The 18,866-nt window shown below is 45.5% G+C and overlaps 1 protein-coding gene across 17 annotated transcripts in view; it reads left to right on the top strand.

Annotated features, from left to right (window-relative positions):
* The window catches only part of LOC138516732 (alpha-adducin-like), a 1,440,750-nt gene that overhangs the window by 1,017,822 nt on the left and 404,062 nt on the right, over nt 1–18,866 (top strand). For 9 of the 17 annotated variants that reach the window (XM_069632078.1, XM_069632077.1, XM_069632081.1 and 6 more), the window contains exon 12: nt 16,683–16,772. In XM_069632078.1, the coding sequence (XP_069488179.1) occupies nt 16,683–16,772 (90 nt within the window). Of the gene's footprint in view, nt 1–16,682; nt 16,773–16,860; nt 16,879–18,202; nt 18,296–18,866 lie in introns of all 17 variants that reach the window. The other 8 variants (XM_069632071.1, XM_069632074.1, XM_069632070.1 and 5 more) reach the window with 2 other exon arrangements.

Here is an 18,866-nt window from a genome sequence, read left to right as displayed (position 1 = left end):
GAAATATGCAGGACATATCATTTCATGGACAAATTGCGACATCACCACAGGGAGGAACGGGATTACACCTTCCACTCCTGGGTTCACGGATCTAGCTCTAGGCTGGACTACTTAATGGTGTCCTGTGAGGGGAAGCTCACGTGGGGCGATTGTTGGATACTCCCTCAAACCCTGTCGGATCATTCACCTGTGCTTCTGGAGTGCATGCTGGGAGGGGGCAAGCAGGGGGGCCCACTCTTGGCGATTCACATCTGATACACTGCAGGACCCAGTGTTTTGCCAGGAATTGCGGGATGAGATCCAGTACCTTTTTCAGTACAATGAGGGCTCTGTCTACTCGGCAGGGGTACTTTGTGAATGCCTCAAGTGTTAAGTCAGGGGGGTGTGTATGGCCAAAGAAAATGGAATTTGGGGTATTAGAATGGATCTTGCGGCGGGAGAGGCCCATTTCAAACAATTGGTGGTTGTATATACATCCACGGCAGACCCTTGGACCCTGGCAAAGCTCCGTAAGGAGCTTGACGGGTTTAGGACAAATACAAAGCAAGAATTTAGACACTAGTGTGCTCTGGTTCACAATTAATAGTGGATTAATTCTCAAGATTAGAATTTCTATAGATCAGTTTGCATAGCTGATAATTTGCTTATTCGAATTTCCATAGATCAGTTGGCATAACTGATAGCTTGTTTGTTTTACAATAACTAATTAGATAGCACGTGCCTATGTTTCAACCCACCTGGGCTTAGTCTAGGTCTTCAGATTCGTTTCAATCCTGTTATAACCTCATTCCTATTATAACCGATGCCTAGAAAATCTGTTATTAAACATGTGCAGTAAATATTTGTTACAAATGCCACTTTCAAATGCACATTCAATAATATTCAAATGCCACTTTCTTGTTCCTTATATACAATTTGATCAGTAACAATCTTATTAGTACATTATCAACCCAAATCAAGTCTTTGGAGATAGTTGTCTAAAGAAAAGTAGGAGAAAAGAAAAAGAAGGGATAGTTTAACACCGAGCTAACTGATACAATAAAGAGAAGGATCATATCAATTCATCACACAGGTAACGAAAATTACATTCGTATGTGCAGAAAATCATACTAATTGCATGAAATTAGTTTTGAACTGGGTGTCTGGTCCACACCTCTACCAATACACCCACTATATTCTATTATTTAGGCCACATGGTCTGATATACCAAAATCGTGGCATGATGACTAGCCTCTATTCAGAATCCTCTCTTACAAAGCATTGTGGTATTTCAACCCGGTAAGTAAAAATAAAATAAGACTCTAGTTCCTGAAGGCCCAACAGTCTCATTATTAAAACAATAATTGTGCATTCTTACTTAACTAAAATTCTTTGTGCATGTCCTTAAATTGCCGCTTGTTTTTTAAGGATAATCCGCAATTGTCCTATCCTGTATGGAAGCACTGTGCATGTCTTTTAGTTAGTTAACAATTTTAGACCATGTTTCACAATTTTGAGACATGATCTTACAATCTAATGATCTCCAAAGTGATACACTAAATGTACCTGTTATCAGATGCTGCTCCCAGTCCATATCTGTTATTTATGAGGCGAGAAAATTCCTAGTCCATACATGGTGTTCAGTCTCCTGTTTAGGATGCTGAAAAAACCCTTCTCATCTTGCTACCATCCCAGTTCAAATGATTTAATTATGCACATTAGGGTAACATTGGATTTAATATTCCCTATGTCAGTGGTCCTTTAACATGAGTAATCAGTCTGAATGCTTCAAAAAATTCAATTCTCCTGTGGCAGCGGCATCTCCAGTTGGTTCTCGAGTGACTTCAACTGTTCATCTCTACTGGCTTTCGCGGCAATAAACTCCCCCTGATTGTGGCCTTAAATGCGTCCTATCTAGTGCTTTCCGTCGTCTCTATGGCATTATTAAGTTCAAAAAATCTTGTATCTTCCCTTCTTTGTCCTCCCTTATCACTGGGTCTCTTAGCATCGCCCCTGGGTATTTCCATCCCCATATCCTCTGCTTATGTCTCTGTAGCTCCAGTCTCATGGAGACTATTTTATGATAGGCTATCCCGAGGGGCCCAACCTCCACTTCTCTCACTCTGCCTAGTAGCGGTCCAGACACCCATATATAATCAATTGTAGGTTGTGTGCTGTGCACACTCGAGAGGAAGGTATACCCCTCCTCGTCTCCCCTCAGGTCCCTCCACATGTCCCGCAACCCAGCTCTCTCCATTCTTTCTTGCAGTTTAGCCGAAGCGACAGCGCCTCCTCCCCCAAGTTTGCCCCTCCCTGATCTATCTTCCCCCTTTGCCACGTCAAGTTAAAGTCCCCCATTAATATAATGTGCCCCCTCGCAAAACCCTCCAGTATCCCTATGAATACCCTCAAGAATGCATCCTGACCCAAGTTTGGTGCGTAAATAGATACAATTGTGTATGCGGACTCTGTATGTGCTCCCCTCACCATTATATATCTGCCACCTTTATCCCTGCAGATTTCTTCCACTCTAAAATCCAGTGTATATTTGATAGCTAGGGCAACCCCCCTGCTTTAGTTCCACCTGAGCCGTGGACTATCCGATCAAATCCTCTAATTTTTAGTCTTCCCTGGTCCTTTGTCATGAGGTGTGTCTCCTGTAGCCCCAGAACATCTAGCAGTGGAAAGTAGAGGGGCCTTCTGGGGCCACTTGTGAGTAAAAATGGATGGATGCGCTAGGGGCCACCGATAAGGGTTGCAATTACTCACTGATCCCCAGCGCACTCCGGACCAAACGTTGGCCGTCGAGTCCACTTCGGTTGCAGGTTCAAATGCGTCAATCTCGCGGCTCTGTGGCTTTCAGCAGCAAAGTTACAGTGTTGATTCCCAAATGGGACAGTGGTGATTTCTCCGCTCCTGGTGGATGGATTAGGCCAGTTCCTCTGTAGCAGGCTTCAGGGCACAGAGGGGCACAGCTGCAATGAACTTGCGAAGTTCGTCACCACGGCTGGGCGACACGTTAACCGCGTACACTCTGGTTCGGGAGCTCTCTCTTTACTCCAGACCTGGGAACGCCAAGTGTAGAAATCCGATGCGAGAGTGCCGTGAACACAGAGCTTGCGATGTGCCAAGTTTCAAGGGCCTCCTCGAAACGGCGGCGGTATCAGAGCAAAGGTCCTGCGTAAGATGGTCAGCCCACTGGTTGGCCCAGGGACAATTCCGAGAAGGCTTACTTGCAGGGTTTGATGAAGGTGCCGAGAATAGTTGGTCCCACTATTCCAACGGGTCGAACCGTCTTCGCAGACCTTCTAGGATGACCAGATGCAGAGGGGTCCAGCGGGATGATAGCAGGCTCAGGGTGCCAAACCTTCCAGCGGGTCACCAGCGGTTCCTCGAATCGGCTTCTTAGTTTCAGGATACTTAGATTCTATCCTTCGTTCAGTGAGAACTCCAGAGATCGACATGGTATGGGTGTTTGGAGCCTTCTCTTATCCAAAATCTCCTTTGCGCCAAAACGAAGAGGACCCAATGGGAGATCTGCTCACATCCAGCCATACCATACGTGGACCAATCATGGACCACGGTGGTCCCAGGCGTTCACAGCACACCAGACTTACTGGCACCCAGGATGTGTATTGGAACCAGACCGTCCAGCCCACATCCTGGAACCACACACAGTAGGCATGCAAAAAACCGCAAAAAATTGACATTTCGTGGGAGAATGCATGCCCAAATAAGGACTGACCCTGGTCACCTCGTCTTGGGGAAGGTGAAGGGGCAAGACGTCCAAAGTACAGGACAATGAACCTCGTGGCATGGCCATTTTGGAGCCAGGCCACCTATTCGTGCCAAACGCGGTAACCGCGGTTTACCTGGCAGGTAGGGCTTAAAAATATATGAAAAGATAAACTGCCACCATCCCTGTGCAAGGCACACCTGCACTTCTCCTAAAAGATCCTTCGAGAGTATCTAGGGCCTTGAGAAATGACAGGAAGACCCACGTACACTATACTGGAAGGTACATTATGCACTTGCAACATGTTGCATAAAGGTTGCAACATTAACAATGACTAAGGGAAACAAAGTCTCCCAGTACTGACTGTCTGTAAGGGTGTGTTAGTTTACCCATAATAAAGTGAGCGAAAAGCCCAGGGGAGGGCAGCAGAAGGCGTTGCTCCTCTGGCAAAGTCAGACTATGGTGTTTAACATCAGCAAAAAGTTACGGGGTACACAACTGGAGTGAAAATTACACATGAAATGGAAATCTTTCCTAACACTGGGTATAATGAAACCTCTCCCCTTCATCTACCTCAAAGTCCACTTCACATTGATTGAAGGATTTGATTTCTCCTCCCATGAACATGTCCCTGATTTTGTGGCATCTGCCCTCTTGCCATTTACCAAACCCTGATCCCTTCGACCCCGGGGTAAATTGTGGATTATCGAATATCAGAGTGAATTGTGACAGGAAAGTAGTAATCCGAGCCTGTCTTATTAACTCATCCCAGGATGCCCCCACCAAGGCCATTATCTTGCTACAGTACATGCTGCAGGGTCTATCCTCATTTGATTTCCATAATACTTCCTCCAGGGCACCCCTGCCACTGCCCTGTCGATTTCCCTCCATATCTTGTCCCTGTCGTCTCGCAACCAATCCCTAATCACTCGTGTTTGTGGTGCTAGGAAATGCACCCTAAAGTACAACTCCCCCAATCCTCCCCTGTTCCTCGGCATTAACATTACTCTCTTCACTGTTCTCTGCCTTTTATGGTTCCATACAAATCTCCCTGTGTGTCTTTGAACAGCCTGAAATAATTAATTAGGCACCTGTGTTGGTAGAGTCGTGAACTAATACAGTAGATGAGGGAGAATGATCATCTTCAGTACGTCAACCCTTGTTAACGGCCCCCAATCTGTCAATTTATTCTTAATGGCTTCTAGCAAGGATTGGGAGGTAGTTAGCGACAAATAGCATCTCAACTGTTTTTGTTATTTTGTTTCCCAGGTATTTTATGCAATTATCAGCCCAATAGTACCCCAGTTCCTTGAACTAAATCATCGGATTGTGGGCCCCTCTTTTCCTTTCCTAGATGGGTCATAGATCCATCAAGTAAAAATTTGTAATAATGAACACAGTACAATATACAAATGGAGTAGTGCATAGGATAGATTGATTCTCGGTTAGACTATGGTGTTGCAAAAGCTGGGCCTTCACTTCTTTCCTTAAACTGAAGAAGAGTTACAGTTGTCCGGAAGGTTACTGGGATGGAGTTCCAGGGGAACGGAGTGTAGCATGAGACTGATGGATTCCTATTTTTTGCCTTGTGAGCCAGTCTAGTTTCCAGTCTGGTGATAGCCTTGCTATAAGATACCTGTGTGCCACCCCTGATGTTTTTAGTTTGGCCTTCATCGAGGCCGGTTTACAGGTGTTGGCTGCCTTGTACGTAAGGCACATGGTTTTGAAATGCATCCTAGTGTAATTCTCTCAAGGTGGGGGGTAAAGTGGTCACATTTCCAGCCTGTGGGGTGATAAAAGGTCAGAGGATTTGGAGCCCTCACTATGAACCCTAGTGGCTTTGATATTTTTGATGAACTTATTGACAGCAACCCAGTGGCCTGGGATTCCTTTAGCTCTGGGCCTGGTTTGGATCCGAGCAGTGTTTGATGCAAAAAGAGGCTTTTCTACCATTAGGGCTGCAAGATGATTTGTCCTGGTTTCCGATATATCGGGTTCCGCAGTTTGGAATGTAAGGCCTGAGGGATAGAAGGTTATCTAGTTTGTGGGCACTGCACCAGCATTTCTCAAGAGCTGTATTGGACAGTTGTTGTTAGCAAACTCTTCACTATACAATGGGTGGATGGTTTGGTTCTGGCGCAGCCCAATTCTTCTGGAGTGGAAGTATTTTCCAATCCCTTTGAGGTTTGGTGTACGTTTTCTACAGCGATGTGATGTTTGCAGACATGGGGAAGTTGGAGAAACTGTTATCCAGCGACTCCAATGGAAGGTTTTAGAAGGAGCAACATGCCACCATGGGATATTCAGCCTGACACTGGTGGGCGGTCAGTAAGTGGGATGAGAGAATTGGCTGCATGTTCAATCCAGTCAAGCATATATGGGGTCAATACCATTTAGGAGGGGGAAAGTGGGTAAGATAAGGTATTGGGTATTACCTCCAATGTGAGTGGAGACTATTATTCCATTGGGTTTTGTCCAGTGACTGCCAGCGACATTAATCTGTCTCTGATGTTTTTGGTTGCTTGGACCCCAGTAAGGTTTAAGTCTACAAGTAAGATGTTGGTCACCTCAAGAGTGAAGCTTTAGAAAGTAAGTCTGTAAACACATCTCGGAAAGCACCATACCTGTAATGTGATCTGTAGATGAGGTGGAAAGTGTCAGAGTCCTTGTGTAGAGGAAATTGGCACATGGGATTTTCCTTTTAATCTAATGGTGAATGATTGTTTACTCGTGGATGATTGCCACTCTTCGATCCCTTTATCAACCTGTTTGATACTGTATCTGGGTGAGATGAGAACAATCCGACATGGAATGTTGTTGTCGTCAGCCAGGTATTGGTAATGAAGATGCATCGATTTTATTGGTGGTGATGAAGTCTGAGTGTAGAATGGCCGAGTGGGCGTTAATGGGCATAAACGAGCGTGTATGGCACAAAGGGGTGGGTAGGGAAGTGCAAGCAGTGACAAGTGGGACTTTCAAAAAGTTGGCCAGGTTAGATGTCTGGAGGGAATTAGTGCATTTCCCCGGGTGATCCCTAGAGAGTAGGGGATGAGTTGTATTTATGAGAAACATGATTCAAATTAAATTTACACGATGATATTATGGATCTTGTGGTTTAGGATCGTGATTGGCCCTTAATTTGTTTTTAAATGTCACTACATGTGACCGGTTTATGTCATGATTAAACAGTGCTATGTGGCTAAATGTAGGAATGTATTGTTACTTTTTCCAGGGATGTAGCTATGGACTTTAATAAAGGTTTTCTTTGGAGTAGTGTAACCTGTGCACACGGAATTATTTTGAAATGGATCGACAATGCCAAAGATAGCCACTCACTCTCGAATGGTCAAGTTCCCCCAACCACACACGCCACAAGAGGAGCTTGAAAAATGGAAACAAATCTGTGCTAGTATTTAGAGCACTGGTGTGCCACCTCCTGCTGTGTTTTTTTACCTCCCAAGTTTAGTGTTCATTTATATATTTGAGGGTTGTGAATCGGTTAAGATTCACATGCTTTGCATAGGCCGCCATACAGTAGGTGTTCCAGGGTATTACACATTGTATTCTTCCAACTAAAAGGGTGTTGACAGGGGCTTTATGTCAGACTATACCTGCTCTCCCTGTACACATACCCATGATGCTTCACATGTTGACTTCCTCTGATTGTTTTTATTTTTCCCTACCATCGGTTGGCTATGCGAGACATAGCGGAAAATGCACAGAAAACTTTGGATACTGCCAGCTGTGCCTTAAATTCGACAGCCAATATGAGAAGTACAACCATCATTCATAACTGCTTAATTGGGTGAACCAACACCGGTATCATTTGAAAGAGGAATCATCTTGACACAGTTCAATCACACCATCCATGAAAGTGGCATATTTCTCCACCTCTCTAGGCCAGCAAGTATCTTATTCTGCAAGGGCAGGTAGTTGATTTCAAATATATCTTCCACCTGTTTCGAAATATGCATCCCCAAATATCTTAGTCCCTCCTCATTCAATACAAAGGGCAAATCCCCAATATATGCTGGTTCTGACTTGCACATTGACCCAACCCGAAAAGCTATCAATTCATCGACAAAAATGTTGAACCCTGATAGTCTGCCATGCCTCTGCAAGCCTTACAGTAAAGGAGGAAACAAGTGTCACATTCAGAAAAGCGGCATCCGCGAACCAATTCAATTTATAAGGCTTCCCTCCTATTGCCCCTCACACTTGCAGCCCACAGTTCCATTAACAAGGCATAAAGCAGTGGTGACAAGTGGCATCCCTGCCTTGTGCCTCTATGAAGAACGAAGGTCCCAGATTTCTCTCCATTTACCAGTACCCTTGGAGAGGGGGGACGAATAAAGTGCTTCCACCCCATCCATTTATTCTCTATGCCGGTTACATGTCTTAATATCGAGGTAATGTATAACCAATGCCCATATATCAAAACGTTTATCCTGAAAACCTTTATTGTGAATGCATTTTTGGGGGGATGTCCCCCACAAATCCCCTGTTTCCCACCCCTAAAAACCCATCCTGACCATTTCCCCAAAAAATTTAACCCTTTACCCCACGCTAAATACATTCACTATAAAGGTTTTCAAGATAAAAGATTCGATTTATGGGGGTTCAGTATACAGAATTCAATATAAACTCTGTATACCCTCTATGCCGAACCTCTTCTGTACCTCCCTCATGAAATACCAGTCTACTCTATCAAAGACCTTTTTGGCATCTAGAGACGGCACCAACACCCCCTTCAAACAAACTTCTCGGGATGCAAGCATATCCAAGACTTTTACGCAAATTATCAGAACCCTGCTTGGTCCTAGAACTAGTGTAAAGATCTTTGCGTCCACATCAATAGTGAGATGGGTCTGTAGGCCGAGCATGACATAGAGTCTTTCACTTCTTTTGGGATAAATGTAATGAGAGCTCCCAGAAACGAAGGGAGAATATCTCCTTTGCTTTTGATATTATTAAAGTCTTTTGCCAAAATGCATGCCAGAAGGTTCACATACAGCTTATGAAAGGCTGATGTGAAGTCATCCTTTCCCAGCACTTTTCCCCATTTCATATGCAGGATTATTTTCTTACCATATCACCGGATATTTTTTTGTTTTTGTTTTTGCATATGTGATAATGTTTGAAAATAACAAACGATTAATGAATCTTGTAATAGCCCTGATTGAAAAAGGCATAGCAATTGCCGAAACACGTGTCTCATACAAGGGCTACTATGTTATATTAAAAACAACAAGACTTACTTATAACAATTGAACCAGAATTTGTCTTTACTACGGTGGCGCTGCTAAATATGTGAAGAATGCGTTCCATTTTCTCATAACATAACGGAGCAAGGGGATAGACTCCGTACCTTCACGAGCATGTAATGCCTTTAAGGGCGCAGGGCACCTCAAGTTAATATCTCAAGACCCCAATGCTTGGAGCATACTTTATAATTAGGAATCCTTATGTATAAAAACACTGACATGGTCAAAATAAGACGTTAAAAGTTAAAACAAATAGCACACACTTGTACCAGTATAGAAAAAAGGAACATGTTTGAGACTTTGAAGATGTGAATGCAGTTAATAAAAATGCATGTTATTTAAAATAACGCTCCTATAAATGTGAACACCCTCTCTAAGCGTGATGTCCCATGTAGGATGGTTTATAAAAGTTTGTCTACAGTGTTCAACTGGACCAAGTCTGTAGGTCAGCTTCCTGTCATGTTGGAAAAGTAGGGCAGTACTACCAGTGGCGGAACACAAAATGTGGGGGCCCCCTGCTAGCCCTGCATGTGGGCCCCCGTTACGCCAGTGAGTATTACCTGTGGGTCACTGCGGCTGAAGAAGACAGACCAATTGGTCTGGAGTCTTGCCGAAATCACCAGAACAGATAAAGCCCCACAGGTTTGAAAACCAGAAGCAGAGGGACAGGAGCTGAAGTTTCATGAAGAAATGTTTGTTGTCACAGGGACCTTGGCAGATTCCTTACGAAGCACCAAAACCTTGAGTAAGATTACCAGTGATGGATTGGTAGTCATTAGCACAGAGGAAGGTACTCCAGGCAGATGAATGCTGTTTAGGAAGCCCATGAATCATAGGTGCAAAGGTATCTTGGCGTCAGGATTGAGTTTTGGTCATAGAGCAGGATCTGCAAGCAGATCACTCTGCTTCACTGTAGATGGCGCTCCCTCTCTCCTTCCGACAGCACATCATCAACTTTACCGGTTAACCCTCCTCTGTAAGATAGCATCCTTCCCCCCGAGGACTTCAGAAACAGTTTAGGCCCTAGTAATATCACACATCTATGGGGGAAAATGCCTTTCTCAATGGCATGACAGTGATGCACCTGTCCCCACTTAGGGCAGCCCATTGTTGTATGGTGTGGGCGTGCCAGGGCCCACACCAGCATTCACACTCAGCCACGCATTCACTCGCCAGGGACCATACGGGACACGTGTGTGCTGGTCAGGTCCCCGGCTCGAACTGCCGGGCTGACCGTCTTTATTTTCAACGCGCATGCGTGAGCCTCGTTGTCTCTTGCGCATGCGTAAACAATGCCTATACACTACGGAACATCCATCCTTTTCCCCCAAACAAGAACACGTTATAACAAGTATACTTGACGTTAACAATTCAAACTTAAACGAGCAGTCTTCCACCTGTTACGAGGCAGAGTCCATGATAAAGTATTGGAACCTCTGCGGCGACTTGTGCCCCGCATGGGTACCTGCGTGCTTCTTCAGTGGGTGTCCCTGGTGTCCCTGGAGCCTCTGGCGGTCCATCGTGTCGTGGTGGATTTCCTGCGTCGGGCTCTGGCTCATTCGCCTCGCTCACCTCGGTGTTTGGTGCTGCCTCTATCCGCTTGAAGAACGATGTATTCCTTGTGACAGTTCCTCGGGCATTGGCTGCGGTGATCATGGACCCCTTGATGTGGGTCACTCCCATCGGCTGCGCCTTGTAGGGTACAGATAACTTTCCTTCCGGCCTTCGATTCCGTACCAGCACTGTGTCCCCCACGGCAATCACCTTCTTCGGTAACCTTCGTCGGACACACTCCCGCTCATTCTGGGCAGCCCTTTCCGCTCGCACCCGGTTGTTAATCAATCTCCCCCCGGAGGCGCGACCCCAGTGGACTGATGTGGGGTCGTGCGGTATTTGCGCACAAAGACAAACATGTTTTGCCGGATTTCCTCCCCTCCATTCAGTGATATACGGAACACTTTATTAAGCGTCCGCATGAAACGTTCCTCCTCCCCATTTGCTCTCCGCCAGAGTGGGGTGAACTTCCGATGCTTGATCCCTCTTTCCACACAGTACTGAGCAAACTGCTGCCCCATAACCGGCGCTCCGTTATCCGAACATATCTCAATGGGGAAACCATGGGTGGCAAACATTTTCTCCAGGGCCAGGATGGTGTGGTCACTGGCCGTGGATTCAACCAGCTCCACCTCAGGATCACGTGACCACTGGTCTACCACCACCAAAAAGTACATCCCTCGGCCCGTGGATCCGAAGTCAGCATGCACCGTCCCCCACGGGCGCTCACTCCTTTCCATTGGACTTGCTGCTTGGCAAGGTATGCATGCTCTCACAAACTCGTCCACCCTGCTCTCCAGGTCCGGGAACCATACTTTCAACCTGAGACGGGCCTTCGTCTTCGCCATCCCCTGGTGCCCTTTGTGGGCGAGCTGCAGCACCTTGCCCACCAGTGCACATGGGATCACGATCTGGTGCCCCCTCAGCAAAAGACCGTCCTCAGCCACCAACAGCTCGTGGCGTGCCCTCCAGAGAGCCTGTAGTTCCTTCTGTGCGCCAGCGTCCCTCCTGGCATTGTTCATGAGCACTTTGCGCCACTCTCCACTGGCCACAGCCTCCTTTATTATCCGGAACACTTTGTCCGCATTCGATTCCTCCGCAATCTCTTGGCGCGACAGGCAGCGCTGATTCCACCACCAGGTGCACCGCTTCTACACAATCTGCCACCTCTGCCGAGTCTCGGGGGCGCCTCGCTCCCGGGTGGCAGGACAGATAGTTCGCTGGATTGTGGGTGCCAGGACGGTACAGCAGCTTGACCCCGTACTCCATGAGCGAGAGCTTCCACCTCTCGATACGTGGCGGTGGCTTTGACGATGCCTCGGACATTATCGGGATCAGGGGCTTGTGGTCCGTCATGACGACTACAGGCTTTCCTAGGATGTAGATCCGAAAGTGCTTGCAGCCCCACAAGATAGCCAGGGTTTCGCGCTCAATTTGCGAATGACGTTTTTCAGTCTCGGTGAGCGCCTTGCTGGCGTAGGCAATGGGTCGCATGATCCCCTTTGGGACTGCCTGCATGAGGACTGCCCCTAGACCCACCGGGCTGGCATCTACCACGATCACCGACTCCCGGTCTGGATTAAAATAAGCCATAGTGTCTTGCCCCAACAGGGCGTTCTTGATGGCGGTGAACGCTCTTTGTTCATTCCCTGTCCAGGTCCAGGCCACATCAGCTCTGGTCAGCGCCCGCAAGGGTTCTGACAGCGAGGCCAAGTCGCGAATAAATCTTCCACAATAATTGACCATGCCCAGGAAGCTCCTGATTTCTGCGGCGACTCAGGCGGGGTCGCCTCTTGAAGTCCTTCACTTTCTCCGGGTCCGGGGAGATGCCCCCGGCGTGGAACACAAACCTGAAAATTTCTATCCAGTCTTTCAAAAATGCACACTTTTGCCGGTGCATGGTTAGTCCCAGGGTATGGAGTCTTTCCAGGGTGCTCTCCAGGCGCTTCAAATGCTCCGCTTCTGACCTTGCGAATACCAGTATGTCGTCCGACATGTTGATCACGCCTTTTAGCCCCGACAGGGCTCCCCTAATGGCGTTCTGGAAAACTTCCGATGCAGAAGAGACCCCGAAGCTGAGCCTCTTAAATTGGTATAGCCCCTCGTGAGTCGTAAAGGTGGTAATGTATCTTGACTTGGGGTGGAGCTCCAGTTGATGGTAGCCGGACCTCAGATCCAGTTTAGAAAAGACTCTCGCCCCCTGTAGTTCGCCGACAATGTCATCTAGGGTGGGCGTGAGATGACGTTCCCTTTTGATCACCATGTTTGGCAACCTCATGTCCACGCAGATGCGGACTGCTCCCAGCTGTTTGGGCTTTGGGGCGACCACGATCGGAGAAACCCACGGCGTTGGGCCTTCCACTCTCTCAATAATGTCAGTGCTCTTGAAGTTCAGGAAGGAACTCCAGGCATTACTCTTCAGTCCATAAATTGGCCCCACACGCCTTGAATTCCTGCATCACAACCCTGCCTTTTACTTCATATGTTACACCCAACAGCATGCACAGCACTCCCAGGTCTCCTAGCTAGTTTCGTACTATATGACACCCAAATACAAATACCAATACATAGCAATGAGAGGTGTCTGGATGTGCATAACTATATCAGCCATCCTGGAGGGACCACTTTCAGCCAACCACAAAATTAGTGCATTAAAGCAGAAGGAAAACACACAGGTGAACCCTTAATACCGATTACAGGGGGAACCACTTCAGACAAGGGGCTTCAGCATAGGCAGCAGGATGATCCCACTAGGAGGAGGAGTTGTGGAACACTGAGCTAGAATGCCGCACAAAGGAGCAGCTAGGCATGGAATTTCAGCACCTTGCTACTCTGGTACCATCCCGGCGGCAGAGAATCCCATTTCAGGTCTGGTGGGTTTCATGTGTCTAGGAAGATTTAGCGTGAGTACCACAAGGCTGCAGGCATTTCAGGTGAGGATTTAGAGTTAGAAGGAAAGGAAGTCCTTTGTAGCAAGATAATTCTGCAGCACAGAGGGGCAGTTCCAACAACAAACTTGTGTCACCAGTCTAATGTAATTCTCTCTTGCATCTCTTCGGTCTACTCTTTGTAGACCTGTGTATTTTGTGTAGTATCTGCTGTTGATTATGTGAAGCCAGGCTGTCAAAGCTGCATCTCCAATCTTATGTTTCTCTTCTCTGTCTCTTCTTGCTTACGTGATTCCACTCAACTGTTTACGCTGCCACATTTCCCATGAATTGCAGGTCTTTAATGTAAAACTCCATGTATTCCCCTCCTTTCACCATACAGTTTTGCTAAAGCGGTGTTAGGCAGAATCCTGTGCAGTTCCCTCGGGGAACACTGCAAAAAGATTGACTACAGGAGTAAGCAGAAAACCCAATTGTATCCGTCTGTACCACCCAGATTTACCTGGTAGCTGTGGCTGAGCAGTCCGACTTCTCTCAAGAAGAGTAGGGCAGTATATAGAATATACACAATAGGGCTAAAAACACAGTAGAGCAAACAAACACTGACCAGAGCTTTGTATAAAAAGTATATAATTTTTTATTTAAAACACACTTTAGGCAATATACTAGCACTCTAAATCAAAAGCAAGTTAAAACACAGTCAGGTAAAGTATACACACCTCCCTTGATAACTATTAGACTAGTCAGAGTTAAAACACCACGATTTGTTAAAACAAATTTGAGCGTGCAACCTAGATGGCACTCCAATAGTTAAATTAAAGGGAGAGAAAAAGGCAAAGCATAGAAATAAAACAGGTCCCAACACGTTTAGGAGTTCTCAGCAAGGGAATAAAGGCAGTATACACTGTAGAGCCAAAGTTCATAGGCCAGGCCCACTTTAAATGGAGCAAAGCGAAATGTTCCAAGGATCACACGGTTTAAAATGGACTAAAAGTCTTTGCAGAATGTTCAAAAGTGGTTGGGGCGATTCAAGAAGGTAAAGTTAGAAGGTCTGGGGCGAACCAAGTTGGAGAGCCAAGGATTTGAGGGTCACCTTGGGCAAACCGAAGAAAGGGAAGCCAGGCAGGACACTACCTTTAAGAGAGAGGAAGCTCCAGTGGTGGCAGTTGTTCCTGGCAGTGGTTGCAGTTCGTTGTTTCGACCAGGGGAAGAGAGGATCTCGTTGAGGAGGAAACTTGGAGTCGTTGCACTGCACAGGGATGAAACCAGCCGCGGAGTTCGTCAGTAAAAGGTGCGTTCCTTTTATTCGAGGTCAAAGTGGTGAAGCTTGGCTATCCGGCCGCCAGGGTGCTTGGCACGGGCGATTCGACCACGAGACGTCTTTGGAAGGCGAAAGGGGCGAGCTGGTTGATCGGACCAGCTCAGAGGGAGAAGACTCTTCCAGCAGAAGATCTCCTCTTGTCGTCAGGAAAGTGGTGAGGTCGTTGCAGCAGGGCTCCACCGGTGATGTCGTTGTTGCAGATGGCTCAGCTTCTTCCCTCTTCGGATTCTTAGGTCCTGTGGCGACTTCTGAAGTTCCTGTCCCAAAGGCCCTGCTTTTATGCAGAAAAACCCCCATTCAACAGCCTAGCTGTCACTCACACATGCTAAGTGGTGAGCCGGGCAGCTCACCACTGGGCCAATCAGAATAGAGTGTGACTTGAGTTGCTAAGGCAACGCAGTCCAGGGTGGCAATTCCCCTCCTCACCCATCCTGTGGAACTCAGAGTGTGTGGCACCATTTGGAGGGCTTCTGTGGAGAAGCCCGCCAAAAAGTGGAACAAAGGACTCGACCGTGGTTAGAGTTACAGAGACGGACACGAACGCCATTTTAGAAAAGAGTTCTGACAAAAAGACCCAACCGTTGATTTAATATTAATTAAATTAACCAGCGGTATCTTTAACATTGCACCAAAAAGTGCGTTTAAAATCAATGGGAAAATCGCATAGGAAATATTCCGGTGGACTATTTTGCGTGGTAACCACTGCCACCAGCCAGAAACTCGACAAGGGGGGACTGGACAGTGCCACCTTGAAAACAGACCCAGGGGCAATATAATTAACCCCTTCCAGTACTTCCACAATATGATGGTTTGTACTGGTTATGTTCACAATTTAGGACTAGTAAAGTCAATGGTGACTTTACATGCCCTGGGAGACAGTAGTCAGTATGGAGTCTATGTTTGGGGGTCATTATGATCCCTGTGTTACTGCACTGAGGGTGCTGTGTAACACATACACAAAAAATAGATGATACCCTATGGAGTTTTAAGAAAACCCCATAGCCCAGAAGCACATAACAAGTCAAAGACATATCTCAAATCATGCCTTAGAGTGGGAGGAAAAGAGTCTCACTCTTAGCAGGAGGAAAAAAACAAACCCCAAAAAATCCAGCAACGCTGCTGGGGGACTCACTAGGTTTGGGAAATTAGCCTTACAATAAGAGAATTCTCCCTAACAAGCGATTACTGCTCGATCTTTCTACTCTCCTGTAATACATGGGTGGCAGTCACATGGGATATGTTCTCCAAGATCTTGGTAAATTATCACATTCTCGAAGAATGGTTATCTATGTTCTGCAGATTCTTCAATTACAAACCTTCAAGTTAGCAGAATGGTGTCTTCACTGACCATTATCTCATTGGTCACCCCGAGCATGCATGCCACAGGATGTAAGTCACCCTCTTCCCTACTTCTTGGGAGGTGAGAGGTGGAGATTACTGACTGACGGGCTGGTTCAAACTGCACAACTCTTCAGTCTTCCCCTTCACCCGCCATCTGTCCTAAAGACTGCACTACTGCCTGGATGCACCCATGCTTGTAGTAGCTTCTGTCTTGGATTGCACTATGCTCGTAGTAGTTTGTCTTGTACTGCATATTGGTCCCAGTAAGAGATTTGAGGTGCTGTGGTAATACACCTTAATCCTACTACTTTTCAAAATTCAGGTTCATTCTTCAGCTGTGGTGATTTCCTTGTGTGTTCCCTGTCGTGTGAAGGTCCCTCAATACCAGGGGTTTTGACAGAGGTCTACAAAGCAGAACCACCCCTGACCTTCTCACATTCAAAAGTTTCAAAAAAACTTTAAGCAGACTATTTTGTAGGGAGGATAGAGGAGAGAAGACACGAGGGTTGTTTAGGCATCACTAATGTAAACCTGGTAAAGTATGTTTCTGCCTCATTTTCTGTGCTTCTATGTCCTCAGCTTTATTGGTTCTTTTCTAGATTCGCGACCAGAATTTACAAGACATAAAAACTGCTGGTCCTCAATCCCAGGTTCTTTGTGGTTCAGTTCTGGACAGAAATTTTGTTCAGGTGAGTGTGCATCTTGTGATGAATGTCAAACTATGGAACAGTACATTTGCCAGCTAATTCCATTATGAAATTATTCTTTAATTGGCAGAGAGTGTCTATTTATAAGGTAAGTGTCACAGACAAACCTGTTTCTTTTTTATTTTGCTAAAGCTTTCAAATCATTATTTAATTACAGTGAAATATGTAGGTTTTGAATTTTGTAGTGCAAGCATGTAAACCAGATGCTTCTTTACCGTTTGCTTGACATAGTGCATGAAAAGGTTCTCATGATGCTTAAAATGTGTATAAAAACTAGTCAGACTTTTTCCCTTTTCCCCGTCCACACTATCGCTTGCTTGTGATGGTGGGGCGGGGGGAAGGGTGTCTTCTTAGGGGGTTGAGGGAGTAGGATGCGTCCCTTATGTAGCATGATTCTGGCGCGCCTTCAAAGAAGGCATTGTAACAAATATCTATATTACATGTTTTATTACTCACAATATTGCAACTCTGATTGGAGCTTGACCAAGAAATTATTTCATAAAGTGCACCCAGCACATTTGTCCTAAGTGATGCAAGAAAAGCACTGCAGTGAAGTGATGCATAACAACTGCCAGCCCTTAGAAAGAGCTGCTATTAATAATTTGCTGGATCAATGCTCCTACTAATAAGAGGCCCATAAGGTAAAAGCACTCGTCCTATATCTTTGATATATACTGCAAATTGCGACTTCACTCAATCGGGGGTGGTGGGAGAAGATTGGCACAAGCCCAATCTAACTTCACACATCAACAGCAGACTGGCAGAAGCACTGATGTATAAAATACAATGAGCCACGTCCAAATGAAGTCCTTTTTTTGTAATTTTTGTTCATACAAATTGTCTTAAGTAGCTTATGTGATAACCCTTAAACATTTTAGATATACATGCCTGTGAAAAATGAGCATCAATGTTATTAGGACACACATTACAACCACTTTAAATTGTAAAATTGGTTCCTAGTGATAATGTACCCTGGGAAAAGTTTGCCAGGGAGATAACTTTTTTTCCCTGCACCCCTAAAAGCCCTCCGCCACATATTCTTGGACGGGTACAATTTTCTATTCTTACTCCAATCCTAGAATATTTGTGAAAAGTGGTTGATATTCGTTGGAGTGAACATTTAGGGAATTATTGCCTACTGGAGACCTTTTCCTAGGCAACATCAGAACTGGATACCGTAAAATTCTATCCAAGCACTTTCAGAAGTCTTATGTCTTGCATTTGAACTAGTGGTGTTGTGGTCCCAGCATTATCCATTCCTTTTATTGTGCTCTGGTTGCATGCCATTCTTTCTCCTGAATTCTGTGCTCATTACTGTTACCTGCATGCTCAGAACCAGCTTTTAAATGTTATTAATTGAGGTTATAAAGCCCCTGGCTTGTTTGCTGTGTTTATTGAATTTACTGTTTCAGGATGCACCCCTTTCAGACTGCACGGAAACTATTGAAGGGCTCGATCTCTCAGAGCATGTCCTTAGTCCAGCTAAAATCCTCTCAGTTAGAAAGGTACTTACCACCCTGTCATTAACTTCCTTTCCTACATGTATCCTATGTATGATCCTCATCCTCTGTTATTCAGTATTCAACACTTTATTTGAACATATTACTTATGGTTAAATATTATTTTGGCCATTCAAGTCAGTCCAGTTTAATGCATGTTTTTTTACAAATGTAAATCTGTTTCACTGCAACTTTTAATGTGTTTGGGAAATATATAATTAGGTCATTGCTATGCATGTCTCAACTGCCAATTATATAGACGACCGTATTTCTGTGGTGGTTTAGTCACTTATAAAAGAAGTGCATAACTGCAAGTAATATGTAGGCACCACGGCATTGAATTACTTGTGACAATGTTCGTCAGCGTTTCTTGTGTAAATGCTTTCATGCACCAGTTTGTATATTAACTCGGTGCCCATACCAGGAATATTGCAATTTCTAAAATAACAGTTAAAATATGCACAACTGGCAAGTAATAAAACACGTAATCTTACCATTCATGCCGATTCTAACAATTCACATTTATCACTTCAGTTAAAAGTGAGTTGAGAAATGTGGGGGGAAAATGCACCATAAC

Source organism: Ambystoma mexicanum, chromosome 6q (assembly GCF_040938575.1).
Source record: "Ambystoma mexicanum isolate Mex_15411 chromosome 6q, UKY_AmexF1_1, whole genome shotgun sequence".
NCBI lineage: Eukaryota > Metazoa > Chordata > Amphibia > Caudata > Ambystomatidae > Ambystoma > Ambystoma mexicanum.
The sequence above is the reverse complement of the archived record's forward strand: the minus strand, read 5'-3'. Positions and strand labels throughout refer to the sequence as shown.